Here is a 16,185-nt window from a genome sequence, read left to right as displayed (position 1 = left end):
TCATGGAGTCACCAAATGATATGCTTAATCCTACTTTGTGCTGGTTGCTGCCACGAGGGCCACGAGGGGCTGTCCCCTTCTCCCTCCTCCTCTCCTAGCTGCTGATCCCCTTGCCCAGGTCCGGTTCTGGAGCACACAATGCCCAGCACCAGCCTGGGGCTGGGAGTGGGGATGCATGACCCACCACGACTCAAACTATTGGGTATGTCATGAAGCTACACCCAAAGCCTTCACAGAGGATGACACATCACACAGACACTGACAATGCCATGTTGTGGTCTGTTAAGGAAGGGTTTTGCGGACACCGCTCTTCCCACCCCCCTTTCCTGGATTTAAAAAAAAGAGGGACAAATGCCACCTCTGCTATATCACAGAATCATACCTGTCCATTTACTCTGGTCCTTGTCCCCTCCACTCTCTTGCTCCTTGGCAGGCTCCTCAGCATCACCAGTTGTTTCATTGGGCCCTTCCACATCTTCACTGGGTTCTTCTGAAACAGAAGAAGTAGAAAGTGTAACACAGACATTGAAGGCAGAACAGAAGAGTAAGAAGCTGCCATTGAGTAAGAGCAACAGTCAAGGCTGTGCACAAGTGTTGTGTGGCAGGTATCAATATCACTCAGTGTTCTCCCAACACATCTGCTTGCTAGTCAAGGCATAAATTACAGAGGAAAGAAGCAAGAGATAAAGACAAAATGAAGAATCTTGCCCACTTTTACCACCTGGAGCTACAAAGGTCCCCTGAGGTGTCGTGTACAGTGACATGGTTCTCTCTACAAGAAGGGTCTACCCAGCCACACCATGGATTAGAGACGCATGAGGGACTGGCTGGAGCCTCCAGCACATTCAGCCTCATCCTTCCTCCTCATCCTCATTGCAAGCTCTTTGGCCCCAGAACAGTACTGACCCTGATCACCGAGATGCCTGAGTTCACTGCAGACACATCACATCCCTCCTGCTCAGACTTGGAGCAACCCGGTCTGCTGCAGCCACGGCCTGGACACGAGGCACGGGAGGAACCTGCTCAGGGTTCTGCCTTCACCCCAGTCAGGGGAAGAGTTTGCCAACCCTGGCAGCACCATGCAGGTGCCAAAGCACAGAGGAGAGACAACACTCAGTGAAGTGCTGAAAGCTCAGAACAAAATGCAGAGCACCTTGGCCCTGCCCGTAATAACAGCACCAATGTGCCAAGGCCAGGCATGGAGCGTGTCGACCCAGCACGGTCCAGCTCCAAGCCAATCTCGTCAGGTGGGACACTGGGAGCGAGAGCAATGTGGCTGTTATACCAGGGTGTAACAGATACATTATCATCTACTATTTTGGGTATTTATGTACAGTCCCTATAACTGACAGGGGTTACCCCACCACTGGGCTAAATGGCACTTCTAGGCTATTATATAAATTTTGAGGCAGTATAGTTTATAATTTTAACTTGCATTATCTGGTCATGGTAAATCCGAGGCTATCCTGGGGTTTACCTGAACCACCTAATCAGTTCAAGCACCACCCCTCACCTTCCTCCTAACAAAGACAGGGCTAGAAATTTGGGCTAAAAATATGCATTAGGAGCTTGCAGATACTCAGCAGTGCCCTTTGAGGATGTGTCAGCCTAAATTGGGGAGGAACTTGTAAAAGCATCCAGAGATCAGCTGATATTAGGTGATTTATGCTCTACTCCTTTTACTCTTTCAAAAGCTGGGAACTCTCGAGAGCTGCAGGGATCCCATGGGCTTTCCCTGGGAAAATAGGACTCCAGAGTGAGAGGGGTAGCAGTGCTGACAAAGGCACCCAACATGTAGAAAGACACTAATCACTGATGGAGGGGTGAGATGGGCAGTTTGCCACATGAGCCGAGTGCTCAAGTTTGCTGAGAGAAGGGCTGTGAAACAGCAGCGGGGTTCACGTTTCAGAAATTAAAATTCCAATCTTTTTTCCACTCTAGGGAAAAAAACACAACAAACCACCCTGGTGGTGCACACAACCCCACCACCCTGGTGCCTTCAAACCACTTCAAGTAGGGCAAGAACGTCCCATCAGCTGGGGGAGCTACTGCAGAAGCAGATTTATCTGGTTTTATTAAAAACCTTCTTTAATGGGTTTCTACATTTTATTTAAATCATCATTTTAACCTGTCTCTAGACACACAGTGTTGTCTGTTGACTCAGATGCTCCCTGACCCCCCTGGACAAGGTGAGGAGATGGCTCCCACCTCCCATGGCCCATGGCCCGCACCCCACTGCACATCACTCATCACCCATGGCCATCACACACTGCCCTGGCCCCGGCCCCACCATTGCTCAGCCCTGGCCCCCAGCCCAGAGACCCCCAGCCCAGAGCTCCCGGCCCGGCTGAACAACAAAGGGCACCCGGTGCGGCAGCACTGCCGGCTGCGACCCGGAGGTGTCAGCATCGGCATGGGAGGAAGAGGAAGGGCAAGCCAGGCTCAGCCGCTGTCTGGGCTCTAACCTGAGCATGTGGAAATAATACACGTCTTCCAGTGCGCTGTCTGGTTCGAGGGGAATAAAATAGGACATTCATAAGCAGTTACACCATCTGTCTTTATACCATCATCATCATCAACAGAGGAAAAAATAGCTCTTTAAAATGGATGAAAGCCCAGGCTGACAGTAACCGGAAAAATGTGAGCTATGAATACCAATAACGGGAGAAAATTATTAAAAAACAAGGCTACGAATGCAAGTCCCCAGCACGGCTGGGGCGGCAGTCCTTTGTGTCCACCCCCCAGCAGCCCAAGCTGAGCCCCCACATCCCTGGCACTGAGCACTCCCCAGCCCCAATCCCAGGAACGCTTCTCTCTGAGGACGTGACCTGCTCTCAGCTCAACACCCTGTGCTGGGCAGGGGGGCAGGGAGCAGATCCAGATCTGAACCTTTCTCTTGCTCCACCCCGAGCTATTTTTTTTTTATGAAGAGTAATTTTTTTAAAGCAGGAAGGGAGGGACCAGAGTCCAACACATCTGCCCAGGGAGGCTCTGAACCAGATGGAGAAGGTCCTAGTACCATCTCTGCCAAGCTCCTTGCTCCCAGGGCCTCTGGCATGGAGTCCCAGAGAATGGGAAGCGTTAACTCCAGCTGCCTCGTGATCCCCTTCAAGCAGACGTCTCTGGAAGGCAGAGGCAGCTCTGCTCACCATGCTCAGCCTGGCCTGTGCTGCAGCCGCCGGTGTTCCTGCTGAGCCCAGGGATGGTGGGTAAAGCAGCCCTTCCCCTGGCTCTGACTCGCTGAGAACTCGCCTTCAGCACACGTGGGGTTCACACCTGTGTCTGACCCAGCTTCTGGCAAGGAGACCTCAACACTGATGGTAAAAGCAGCGAAGCTCCTGCTCCTGAAAAGCCTGTGCCCACGCTCTCTGTGACAGCTCCGCGGTCGCTGAGCTGCAGCAGCAGCTCTGCGGCATGGTACAGGTCTGAGTAGCAAACACCTGCATGAAGGCAGCCAACCATCCGTCCCCTGTGCCCCTTTGGGGCACCTCTCTGCGAGGACAAGTCCAGCAGCACATCTGGTAGGGAAAGGTCTGCTCCTCCCTCAATCCACAAGGAGTTTCCATTGTCATTGTCTGCAAAGCCCGGTGTCACACTGTCCCCACACTGTGCACGAGCAGAGCCCACCATCGTCCTTACGTAATGGCCCATGGGACACACCTGCAGCTGAGTGTGCAGACCATGCCAAAGTCAGCTCCCGAGGCTGAATGAGCCATGGTCAGTAAGACATAGGGAATTTACTTCCAAATCACCATGACCCTTTTGTTACCACCTGGCACCCCAGCCCTCCAAAGCTGCACATGCTGTTCGGACTTCAGAGGTGCAAGAGCTGTTGTTGTGACATTTGTATGGGAGAATCATGTCCCCCTGAAATACAAACAACACACGCTGTGCACGCGTCTCCACGCCAGAGCTCCATCCCCAAGTCCATAATGCTTTATTAATAACTTTTAAAAGGAATTTTCCAACTGCCAGGGCCCAGGTCAATACTGAGAGTGAGCAATTGCAGCCCCTGGAGCCCAAGAAGCTGCTTTTCCATCATATCCCACCTGCCCCATACAAAATCCTAGGAAGAGTCTTTGCTTCCTTCATGAATAAATCATTTTAGAAAGCGGTATTTCCTTTTAATTTAAAATTAAACCGTTCACTGCAGACGAGTGGGGGAAGAGCAGGAGTAGAGTCTGGAAAATCACGAGTATCTGACTTCTGCAGAGGTCAGGGAACCTCTGACTCAGTTACGCACTGAAATGTGCCCGAATAACTGTGCTCTGTCGCACAGGACCACGCTCCTGCCGTCTGCCCCTGCCCAAACGCAGCAAGTTTGAGGGCTGGAGAAGTCGGCAAATGCTGATGGGATCCAGACTAGCTTGAACAGCCCAAGACCTCTCACCTCTCATTCTCTCAGTCAGGTTTTCCTTAACAAACCCAGATCTCTTATCTGAAGGGATAAGGGGCATTTCAGGGGTGGCGGAAATGTAGGGATGGGAGAGAAAGAGCGTGCACTGCCTCTCCACCCTCCGGCAGGCTCGAGAGCTGAGAAACATTAGCTGTCATGAACCACAATCAAATCAGGTTTGAAATATTTAGCAGTGGCTTGGAAAATGCGGCGGTGCAGCTCTGACAGGCGAGATGTGCAGACACCCATTTTCCATTATAATGGAAATATCAAGCCTGTTCTGAATATGTATAACCTAGAAAAATGTATTGATTTTTCATTCGGCATTAAAAAAATGAAATACCCTGCAGCTGTCAAAAGCCTTTTGTTAAAAGCTCATCTTTCCTGGAATGAGGTTTACCAGAAACAAGTTTTAATTGTACACAGGGTCTCTCCTTTGGAACAAAAAGAATCCCTGACGCTCCCGTTTTCAGGATAAGTAGCTGAAAAAGCCCGCAGAGAGACAGGACTGAGACCTGGCTGACTGCTGCACGCTGCGGCTGTCGGGGAGGTGACGGCGATGGCTGTGTGGCACAGATGCTGTGCTGGCACCGCCATGTGCTGCCAGCTGGCGAGGGGCAGTCCCTGCTGCAGGGTTCCCACCACCCAGCCTGTTTCAAAAGTTCAACTGCTTTCAAGTAGTTTAAACGTGAGTTCCCCCGGGCCCTGGGAGGAGAGGTGCCGGGGTTTGGGTCCATATGGAGGAGGAGGATGGTCTGCAGTGGATTGAGGAGCCGAGCCCAGGAGGAGCTCGGCTGTCCCCAAGCTGTGCCAGGGCCACCATGCAGGGTCTGGTGCTGCTGACTCAGAAAGGTCACCAAGAGGCATGCAGAGGGTGGTCCCACCTCACACTGTGCCCATGAGCCCGGCGCACTTGGCTGTGGGAACAGAGCAGAGGCAGAGCCTGGGATGGGGGTCTGACCTGAGCTCCCACTCCAGATGCATCTGCGTGCTGCAATACCATCCATGCTAGCTCCTAACAGGATTACTCTACATCAACCTGTTTATTCCCACTGTTTTCCCAAAAGGAAAAGCAGGACTCCAAATGGTAAGAAGGCAGCACTAGGCACAGGTTCTGAGAGGAATGCCACGGAGCTCCAGCCTGGATGCAAAGCAGGTGGGTAAATCCCACCTGACAAAGGGCTGTAGGAAAACAATATAACCCTACCTTGGATTAATGACACTTATTTCCCAGAGAGCTCCATTCCAAAGCACGGCCGGAGCATCTCTGCTGCTTTCACTGACAAACAGAATCTGCTGGCTATGGCTAGATCAGCTGACAGAGCCATCAGAGAGCCATGAAATGCTTGGGTCGAGAGGGACCTTAAAGATCATCTTGTTCCAACCCCCTGCCATGGGCAGGGTCACCTTCCACTAGACCAGGTTGCTCCAAGCCCCACCCAACCTGGCCTAGGATACTCGCAGATATGGGGCACCCACAACCAAGAACCTCTTCCCTGGGACAGCACTGCCTTCTCCCTGTCCCTGGGAACAAGACTGTCCATCTTTTTTGCAGACTGGGCTAGATTTTAAGGCAATGGAATCCAACAGGGACTTGCCCCCTTGAATTTCAGCAGGACTAGAACGGTTGCTGTTATTTTCACACATGAAATATAAAAAAAAGGCAAATTCCTTGAGCATGTTTGTAGTGGAGCGTGATGTGATTGTGTTGTCATTTATGGGAAATAATCGCAAGCCCATCTCTCCCTTTCCCCCCATTTTCCAGTCCAAATAACCATGAAAAATTACACTTCAATGTCAGGAGGACAACAAAGGAGGGGCTTTCTCCTGCGGCTTGACGGCTTTTCTGCCTCCCCTTCCTTGGACAAAAACTACCTTCAATTCTGTTTCATTTTAAATGTGATCTAACAAATGCATCTTGACAAGTTCCTTTCTCTTTTTCTTTTAAACAGTATTTTGCACAGTTTAACCTAGCTCCAAACTGGAATCAGCTGGAAAGGAGGCACATGCGAAAACACAAACACAGATCAAACAGCAAAACAAAAGAGCCCATCTCCAGCTCCAGGTCTGCAGGGAGAGGACAGAGCGGCCTCCATGTGGAGACCCGTGGGACAAGGGTCGAGAGACAAAGGGGACTTGGGGGAGGAAGAGGATGGACGAGTCAGGTCACAGAGGTTACAAGGCAGGAGCACAGCAAAGGCGACCAGGGGATGGGAAGTGTGGTGCCCAGTCCCAGTTTGTGAGGGAAAGGATCAGTGCCAGCCTTGTCCCTCTGCTAAAAATACGCAGCGGAACTGCTTGAGCAGAGAACCATGGGTTTTATAGAATCATGGAATTATTTGAGTTGGAAATGCCCTCTAAGTTCTGCCAGCACTGCCAAGGCCACCACTAACTCATGTCCCCAGGTGCCACATCTACAAGGCTCTTAAATTCTATCAGGGATGGGGACTCCACCACTGCCCTGGGCAGCCTGTACAAGGGCTTGATGACCGTTTTCAGGAAGGAATTTTTCCCAGTATCAAATCTAAATCTCTCCTGGCACAACTTGAGGCCATTTCTCCTTGTCCTGTCACTTGTTCCTTGGGAGAAGAGCACTGCAGGCCCTCAGTGGGCTGTGCCAGCAGAGCAAGGTGCTTCAGGTAAGAGGTGCTTTGTGCTCACTGGGAATAGGCTCATTCCAGAAAAACTTTGGAGATCCACAAATAAAACCAGTGCCGAGGCTAAGCTGAAGTTAAAAGCCAACTTTAAGAACTCTGCAACAAGGTACATCTTGAGAACACTGTAACTATAACAAAAATGAGCTATAATTAATTCATGCTTAGCCTTAAGGGCTGGATATGCACAAGAGAGCTCTGAACAACCTTAACCCACCATCATCACAAACCACACTTAAATCAAGGACTAAAATGTTCTCTTTCTGCTTAGTTTTTTTAAAATATACAACTCCTATGACTCCTACTCTGTTCTCCCTCTCCATGGTATCGCTCCAAGGAAAAGTTAATTAATGTCTTGCTGACCCTCTTTCTCCCCCTACCCAACCATTTCCCAACCTCAGCATGTTTGGAGTTCTTTTAAGCTCAGCTAAAAACTTGGGAAAGCCATAATTGCAGTGCCCTGGTTTAGGGACAATTAAAATGTCCCCACAGCTTGTGGCACCACAAGGTCCCGACATAGACGTGGGGCAGTGGAGGGGAGTGGTGGGGCTGACCTGGGACTGACCAGTCCACAGCTGGGCACAGGGTCCATGGCAAATATCTTCTTGTCCTCAGTGAGGAAAGTTTTTTGTTACAAAGAACATTGAAAAAAGACCAACAGTTCTAAGTGAATGTCCTTAAGGATGACTTGTACACGGGGTGAGTCCCAGTGGGTCTGAAATGTGTGGTCTGGTCTGTTTGTTCTTGACTAGATCCCAGTGCTGTGTTGCCAGGCTCTTCCTGGAGCTTATTTCTAGGAAGTAACAATATCCATGGACATGGGAAATCATAAATAGCCATAAACAATATGTGTAATAAAAAATAAAAGAAGATAATCCTGGGATGTTCTGCTGCCCCAACGCAGAATAGGTTGAGGAAATCACTATATGTGGCATTCAGTGCTCTGGTCTAGTTGACAAGGTGGTGATTGGTCAAAGGTAGGAGTCGAGGATCTTAGAGGTCTTTTCCAACAGAAATGATTCTGTGATTCTGTGACTCTGAGAAGGCGAGAGGGAGCCAGCAGGGATGCTCGGACCACCAGCATTGGGGAATAAGGCGGGGGGTCACTGTGGTGGTAACCACAGTCATGTCTGCAGAGAGATTTTCAGCTTTTAAGGGGACTTCAGAGTGAGGAGTTGCATGTCCCCAGGAGCCCTGAGAAGGACAGGGCAAATACAACCATCAGTCTGGACAGAGACAAGGCAGACTCCAGTCAGCAGAGGGGTTCCTGACATTTCAGTACCAGAAGGGTGATACCTGCTCAGATTCACCAGGCAGAAAAAACAGCCTCACAGAACCGCAATTAAAAGTTAAAAAAGTTCCCTGTGTGAACGGCCGTGGTGTCACTTTGCTGCTGAAGGACAGAGGCCATGGCAGTGATGTTGTCCCTTGAACACAGAGCCCCACTTCCAACCCTGTCGACAGCCCGTGAACCATGTCCCCATGCCATCACCCCTCCATTGGCCCCTCTGCCAGCCCCTCCGAGCTCTCTGATACCAAAGACCACTTGGGTTGGTGCAGCAGAGGGAGCAGGTTAACACAGGTGAGCTCTCACACGTACAGCAAATACCTGCTGAGGAGAACAGGGAGAGGAGACAGTCCATGACTCCGCAGCCTCAGAGCTGTCCTTGAGGACATGATCGAGGGGCCTCACATCACCCCCCACAGCAGGGATGGCCATGGCCTAGGCTGGGCTGTCCCTCCCCAGGTTTGGGTTAGTGGCACTGGCAGAATGTCAGTAATTGGTTTTCTCCTTGTACTAACGAGCTTTCAGCAGCAGTGACTTCAGCTTCCTGGAGCCAACAGCCCCTTTTTCTCCACCTCTCTTGGCTTTGGGTAATTGAAAGCGACTGCAATCTCAGCGCTGGCTCTCCAGCACTCAGCTGCACTGGGAGGTCAGGGAATGTCAAGTGAAGCTTTTCCACTCACTTCCCCACTGCTGCATGCACTGATGGAGGCAGCTCCTCGGCCTCAAGGAACAGGTGAGAAATTAAGGGGCAGTGAGCAGGTGAAGAAACCCAAGGACAGCCCCACTGCAGTGGGGAAGGGGCTGCCTGCCATGGCCCTCTGCCACAAGAAGCTGCATGGCCCTGCTGACCCTGGACTTCTTTTTTTAATTTTTCATTTAAAACAGCAGATAGGTTTCAAGGAAACTATACCTTCATCCTTATTTTTTTTGCAGCATCACAAAACCCTTTCCCCTATGATGCCCATGTCCCCTGTCACACACCAGGAAAGGATCTTTCATTTGCCATCAAAACTCAGGTAACACTGAAGGGTGCTGAATGGCTTCTCCATCTCCCAAATGAAACACAGAGGATCAAGGAAAAGGGAAGAACACAGAGAAGCTCCCGAGGAGACGCTGAGGGCACTCATGGCTCTCAAGCTGCCAGCCTTTGGCCAAGCCTGGAAGTAGCACCGAGTGGGCTATGCCAATGGACAGGGTAGACAGAGACTTTTGGCCGCTCTGGGATCCTGCTTGGTGTCTGCAGACCCTGAGCCTGGCTCCTTCCTGCTAACAAGGGCACACTGGGCGCTCCAGGGACTGGATCTGCTCCTGGAACCTGGAGCAAGGCACATGCACAGGTGGTGGCTCCAGCAGAGGCCTGTGATAAGAATTTATTTCTCTCAATTACGGGTGCTTGTCCCCAGCCTCAGTTCATCAGCGCAGCATGGCCGAGTCAATGAAAGCCCCGTAACGCACTAATCAGATGCACAGAGACTTCCCGGAGCTGTCGGCTGCTCCTAAAACAAGCAACAACTCTGGGATGTGGGTTTCCAGCCCTGCCCTCCCTCTGCTCAGAAGTGCCCCTGGTCAGTGGCCGGGTCAGAGGCAGATTCTCTGCAGGATCTGAGGCATCACCTCGCACCACACGCTGCACACGTGTGTGGAGTGGACAGCAACACAGTGCCTGTCCAAACGCTTTATCTCCCTGCCCGCGGGAGTCCCTCCAGGCCAGAAGCTTCCAAGGGTGTGTTAGAGATTTTCAGATTAAGTTTTTAGGGTTTTATTGGAGTTTGATCTATTTATTCCCTTCAGCTTAAATCTATTCTGAAATAACCTGTGAATGTCCTGAGCAGACAGAGAAGGATCTAAATACTGCCCTCACAGAGCAAATGTAAGACAAAAATGTCAGGGAAAAATCACTGCTGGGATCCCTTCTGGTGCCCTCAGAAAAACAACACCCCTGCTTTTGGAAAACTCCATTTGAAACGAGCTAATCAGGCTGCACATGGGAGGAGGGAAGGGAGGAAGAGATGGTGGGATGGGGGGACGGAGGGACAACATCGGGCGCTGCTGTGAGGTCCCCTGGCCTGTGTGCTCAGGACATGGTGACATCGCCTACTCCGTGGGTACTTATGGGCTGCGGCTGTTTGGTTTAAAATAAGCAGACAGCCCTTCCCCTTCCTTCCCCTTCCAAAGGGAGTCACAGGAAAAGGCTGTGAACTCCATGTTGCCACTTCGGTCTGGCACAAACCATCTCTGTCCTGACACTGCTGGGGTCCTGCTCCTCCACTGCCAGCACGGGGCCTTCACCGAACTTCCCTGGCACAAACCTCTGGGGCGTGTGGCGCGGGGACGCTCTCCCTGCAGCCTGCTTGACAGCACTATTGATCCAACACACACTTGGTGCCTTCAAAGTTGTTTATGATCAATATGCAAATTGCCCATGGTATTGATCTGGTATTAATTTTCAATTAGGGAATCCACAAGGGGTCTCTCAGGGTCAATATCCAACAATCCAAGGTAACTCCACAGTGGAGCCATGGGACTGACGCTGCCCAGGGCCTGTGGCTCCTCCCACACCTCCTGCCTCAATCCCTGTGGACAGTCTGGATGCCACGGTGGTGCTGGCACTAGGGGAAAGCCCCTGGCAAGTGGATTTAGGCAGCAGCCTTCAACCTACACACTGTGTTACCTGTGCTAACACTATTACTGGGACGGACGGTGCTGGAAAGCCCAGTGCAGGGGTGTGCACAGCAGCGTCTGTGGCCTGGTAGGGGGTTGGGGTGAGGGAGCTCAGGGTAGGGGTAGTGCCAGCAGGTTCCCAATGACAGAGCGGGAACCCAAACGCTGCCTTCCACCATGGAACACAAGCTATGGGAATCTGCGCACCTCCAAAAACAGGTCAGAAGTGGGAAAGGTCCTCATGTGCTACACAAAGATTCCAAAAAGTGAAAGAAATCATTGAAACTGCCTTGAAAATCTAGAGGAAAGTGTCCTTTTCCAGCAACGCGACCCATCCCACCAGCCACCCTCCCAGCTCCCTTGCTTCGGGAGGCCTAGAGGGACACGGTTCTTGCTTCGAGCCCCACGGCTGCACTGGAGAGGTGATGTCCCCTCCACACTGGGGAGGTGACATCACCTCTGCACCGCCGCCTGTGCCCACCCACGGCTCCGCCACTCGCTGTGCTAACCAGCACATTAGCTACCCAGGCTAATTGGTTTATGGATAACATTAATTACCATGTTGCTCATTAATGGATGAAATCTTTATTGGTTCCATTGATCAGCGGGACTTGTTAGCCGGCCTCCTAACCAATGGCGGATGTAACAAGCTCTCTTATTGGCATATCAATTAATGCAATCAATTTCTGGCCAGCGGCTGCCATTCGCTTCCCTGCTTGTTAGACTGGGGGAGACAGAGTCATGTCAAGTAAGCATTTATTTAAAGGGTTTCTAATTCTTCTTGAGCTGACTTCCCAGCAGGCTTTCTGCCACACAAGGGTTTTCTGCCTTCAGAGACCTTCCCCTTTCCTCTGCTACAGAATCAGATCTATGATGGTCCCTCCAAACTGAATAATTTCTGTGAAATTATTTATTGAGTCTGGCAAGTAGGATCAGCCACAGTCAGAGGTGTGGGATTGAGAAGTCAGACTGTGCGACTACCCCAATTTAACACACTGGGGAGATGGGCAGGAGCACAAACACGCTCCCCAGGAACAGGCAGGGGCTCACAAGCCACGCCACAAAGCCTCTCCACACACAGGTTAATGCTAATTCCAGGGTCAGTTCCCCAAAGTTCTGTCAGGGAACAACAAGCCTTGGATACTTCTGCCCTACCACCCCACCTTCAAGAGCAAACTCAGATCATGTCACATAGGGCTGCACCCACATCCCAAGCGGTGCTTGCAGCCACTTCTTCAGCCTCAGTCTGGAAAAGGAGAGCAGGATCACACTGCTCATGGGCAGAATTAGCTGAGAATGGAGAAATGCCGTGGGCTTTCATGAGCCCAGTAGGCCTGGCAGACCAGTCCTGCTTTCCTGAGGAGGGTGGCACAGGGGATGACCCAACAAAACAGGTCATGGTATGATGAAGACTGAGAGATTTTCTAAGCCATTTCTCCCGTGAGCAAGAAGGGACTTGCAGATAATTGGACAGGAGGCCAGTGATGTCCACAAGGAGTAGGAGCCTCTGTTCTGACTCAGACACTTTGCTCAGTTTTCTTTTGGTCTGTTGGCCAGAACACGCTCACAAAGAGCTCAAACTCCATTCTACCTGGGCTGAGTTTCCTCCGCCAGGGAGAGGCCCTCTGTGCTCATTGCAATCCTTCCCAGCCTGATCCACGCTCCGGATCTTCACCCAGGTGATTGTGTAGGAAGGATCTTCCCCACCAAACACAATAATAAAACAAACCTTATCAGAGCTGAACTATAAATCTGTGAAGACTACGATAATTTCTAGCCATGGGAATAACACCACAAAAGTACTTCTTAAACTAATTACTCAGATTCCGAAGTGCTGCCCTAATGAGCCTTCCTTCTGCCCAGAACTTGCTAAGAGAAAAAAAAATCTACCTTCAGTGCAGTAATTACTGCTTTCCCCTTCAAACTTCTAACTGGAGATCAATGCTGCATTTTAAGACTCATTGATTTACAATTAGCCTGGCTTTCCTGCTAAAGTGTTTTTAAAGCAGAGTTTACTTTTATTTTATTTTGAAATCTCAAAGATCTGGTTCTTGGATTTTACATCCTCATGAGAGGTGTGCTGGGAGCTCACAGGGAGGCAGGCATACGTCGGAATGAGAAAAGAAATGGGGCTTTGTTAGGCTGAGACTAGAAATAAAAGAAACAAAGCTACAGGAAAGGAAGGAAAAGTGGAAAAAAGGAAATGTAAATGCAAAGAGAAATAAAAATGAATTACAGGCTAAGGAAGGAGAGCCACTGCTGGGTGGCTTGGAGCTCTCACTGCTCTGCTGTTCATCAGTATCCTCGGGAAAACCCCACAGCGGCTTTGTGCACCTCTGCAAAACAAAGCATTGGTTAAAAATAGTGTGTGCAGCAGGGATGGCCCAGGCAGCCCTGGCCTCTGTGCAACCTGTCCCATGAGGAGAGCAGGAGGAAGTGAAGCCATTAAGAATTCCATGCTGATCCGCCTGCTCTCTCCTGCCTCCTCCCATCACAACATCGTCTGCTTGGCATCCCCTGCCATGGACTCCCAGCACTGGAGCAGCTAAACACTAGGACCCACAAAGGCTGAGGGTTTCCATCTCTGGAGGTGCTTCAGACCCCAGCAGAGATGGCCCTATTAGGCCTGACTCTAAGCAGGACCTGTGCTTGGTGGCTTCCAGAGGCCCTGCCAACCTCCACTGCTCCGGAAGGCTCCGACCGTTCCAGAGTGTTGCAGAACTCCTCAGTTCTGACTCATTTTTGTGTCATTTCTGCAGGAAATGAGCTACACCGGACAAGCCACTTCAGTGCTCCTCAACCCTCCTTTGCCTCCTACTTCTTCCATCAAAATCAACATCAGGAAGGTCTTCTAGGATTAGCATGAGCAATGACCTGACTGGAGCCAGCTGGAGGATCTAGGAGGTGAAGGGTTTCCAGTTTTGGGGCTACCATAGTGGTCCAGCCTTGCCCTTCGTTGTCATAAATTCTGTTCCTTACTACTGTGGGGTCCCAGGAGCCAGTGGCAGATGATGATCCTGGAATGATGAAAGCAAAGCAAGAAAACAGGGAAGCACTGTGCTGCATTTTACAGAAAGCTGCTTAGCCCCATTTCAAAGACTAATATGAAAAAAGTGCAATTAAATCCTCGAAAAACTGACAGATCAGCAAAACAAAACCACCCGGAGGAGAGCACGATTGAGCCTCATTAAGGAAGAGTTCAGTCTGTTTTTAAAACCTTTCTTAACACTTAGCTGGTACTGCTCAGCAGCCGCCGCTCCCAACGCGCCCGGCGCAATTAGTGTCAGAACGGAAAGGAAGAAAATCAGCCTAGGAAACAGGAATTAAACCACCAGATCCAGGCAAAAGAATAAGATTTGGCTGTAGTGAAACCACCTGAACTTGGACAATAACCCCTCCTCAGGGTCTGCAGTAGCACTCGGCCCTGCTCCCTGCACACACACACACACACACACCACACACACGTGCCAGTTACAGAGCACAGCGTTAAGGCAAATCTGGGCTGTACAATTCCTGTCCTCATCCCCTCCCAGTCCCCAAACACTCTGCATGGCAGTCACATCCCCCCTCGAGGGCAGGTTAATGACAGATGGACAGTAAATTACACTGACCTCGACAGCAATTACAGCCATCGCCTTGGACAATAAGGAAATGGAGACACTGGGACAAATCCTGTGTTGTCCTGGAAGGACCCTTGGGCAGGAGGAGCGTGCTGGTGCTGATCGTCCCCACACCAAATCGCCAGCCCCAAACAGGACCCGATACAGCTGAGATCTATTATTTTGCAGTGGGGGTGGGGATGAAACGCATGGGAGATAGAAAAGATGGCAGAGAGATGAAGCCATTTTATTAAATCAGGCAAATTCTAATTTATTCTGGGGAGATGGAGGAGAGAAAATGGATTCACTCTCAGCATGCACACTCCATATCGTCTGATCCAATCCCCACCGCCTTGCCAGAGGGGGAGGGGGCTTTGGCCGGCTGCAATGCTCCCACAATCAGAGAAAAAGATTAAAAAAATAGGATGATTCTTCTTTTGGATTGTGCAGCGGCCATGGGGGAAAAGGCTCTTCCTGGGAATGTGAGGTGCCAAGCCCTGCTGTCAGCCGTGCTGGGATTTGGGGGTTTGCCCCTTGGGGATGTGAAACGGGCAGCACAAGGTCCAGGGCTCACTGCAGCGCATGCACCGCGCGGGCAAACGTAGGCAGAGACACTCGTGGGAGGAACATCCTGCGGGGGTACCGCAGGATGCCATTTTTGCTGTTCACCCCAGCACACACTCTCACAGCTGGCAGGGTTATCACCATCATCCTTCTTCACTGGGTAAGAGATACTGGAATAAAAATGTCACGTGGGCAGTTCTAAGGAGGTTGGTGGGACCTCAGGTATGCCCAGGCTCACATGCTAGCGCAGAGCACCACCTTAACAACCACCACGGAGCACCACCGTAACACCACTGGTACCTGTGAGCATGGGCACTTTTCAGCCAGCACAGCACTTCCACAGCCCCCATCAGAACCTGGGAGCTGAGCTTCTCCACAGCTCCAGCCAGCACTTTAGGTGGGAGCTGAGGAGCCCACCAGGCACAACCAGGCTGGAAGCCACAGGCCAGGGCTTTCAGTGGGACAACTCAGGTTATCTGAAATGATGTGGAGGACCCAGGGGACTGCACAGTTCTGGAACAGGGACCAAATGAAAACACAAAGGTTTGGTTAAACAGCACTGACAAAAAGCAACAGAGCTCCTGCTGCAGGGGACAGTGATCTCTCGGACTCATGGGCCAGCCACCATACAAAAAGAACAGACACCCGCAGCCCCATCTCTGCCCACACGGGGGGCTCGGGCGCTTTGGGATGGGCAACACTGGTGCACTTGGAGAGAGGAAGGTGAGATTATGCTGCACAAAACTCCACGGCCACCAGGATATCTACCACTTCAGAATTAACCAGAAGGAAATGAGAACAACATGCAATTAATTACCAGTGGCCAAATAAGTCCAGAAAAGCAAACAAGATCTTGGGTGAACAAGAAGAATGCCAAACCTGGCCAGGGCAGAACGCCTCGGGCCTCATTGTCCTGTGCAGAAATCATTCCAGTTATGCTTGCAATGATTAAATCAACATTTTACACAAGATCCTTCCGAAAACAGCCCCCTGCAGGAACTCCCCTTCCCTGAAACCATCAAC

At 50.9% G+C, this 16,185-nt stretch overlaps 1 protein-coding gene across 19 annotated transcripts in view; it reads right to left on the bottom strand.

Moving 5' to 3' along the window:
* ZFHX3 (zinc finger homeobox 3) overlaps positions 1 to 16,185 on the bottom strand; it is a 514,090-nt gene that overhangs the window by 30,150 nt on the left and 467,755 nt on the right. For 18 of the 19 annotated variants that reach the window (XM_064670437.1, XM_064670430.1, XM_064670429.1 and 15 more), the window contains one exon: positions 383 to 490. In XM_064670437.1, the coding sequence (XP_064526507.1) occupies positions 383 to 490 (108 nt within the window). The remainder of the gene's footprint in view (positions 1 to 382; positions 491 to 16,185) is intronic. The other variant, XM_064670449.1, reaches the window with a different exon arrangement.

Source organism: Pseudopipra pipra, chromosome 14 (genome assembly GCF_036250125.1).
Source record: "Pseudopipra pipra isolate bDixPip1 chromosome 14, bDixPip1.hap1, whole genome shotgun sequence".
In the NCBI taxonomy this organism is placed as follows: Eukaryota; Metazoa; Chordata; class Aves; order Passeriformes; family Pipridae; genus Pseudopipra; species Pseudopipra pipra.
Note: the sequence above shows the minus strand (reverse complement) of the source record. Positions and strands in the feature narration are given on the sequence as shown.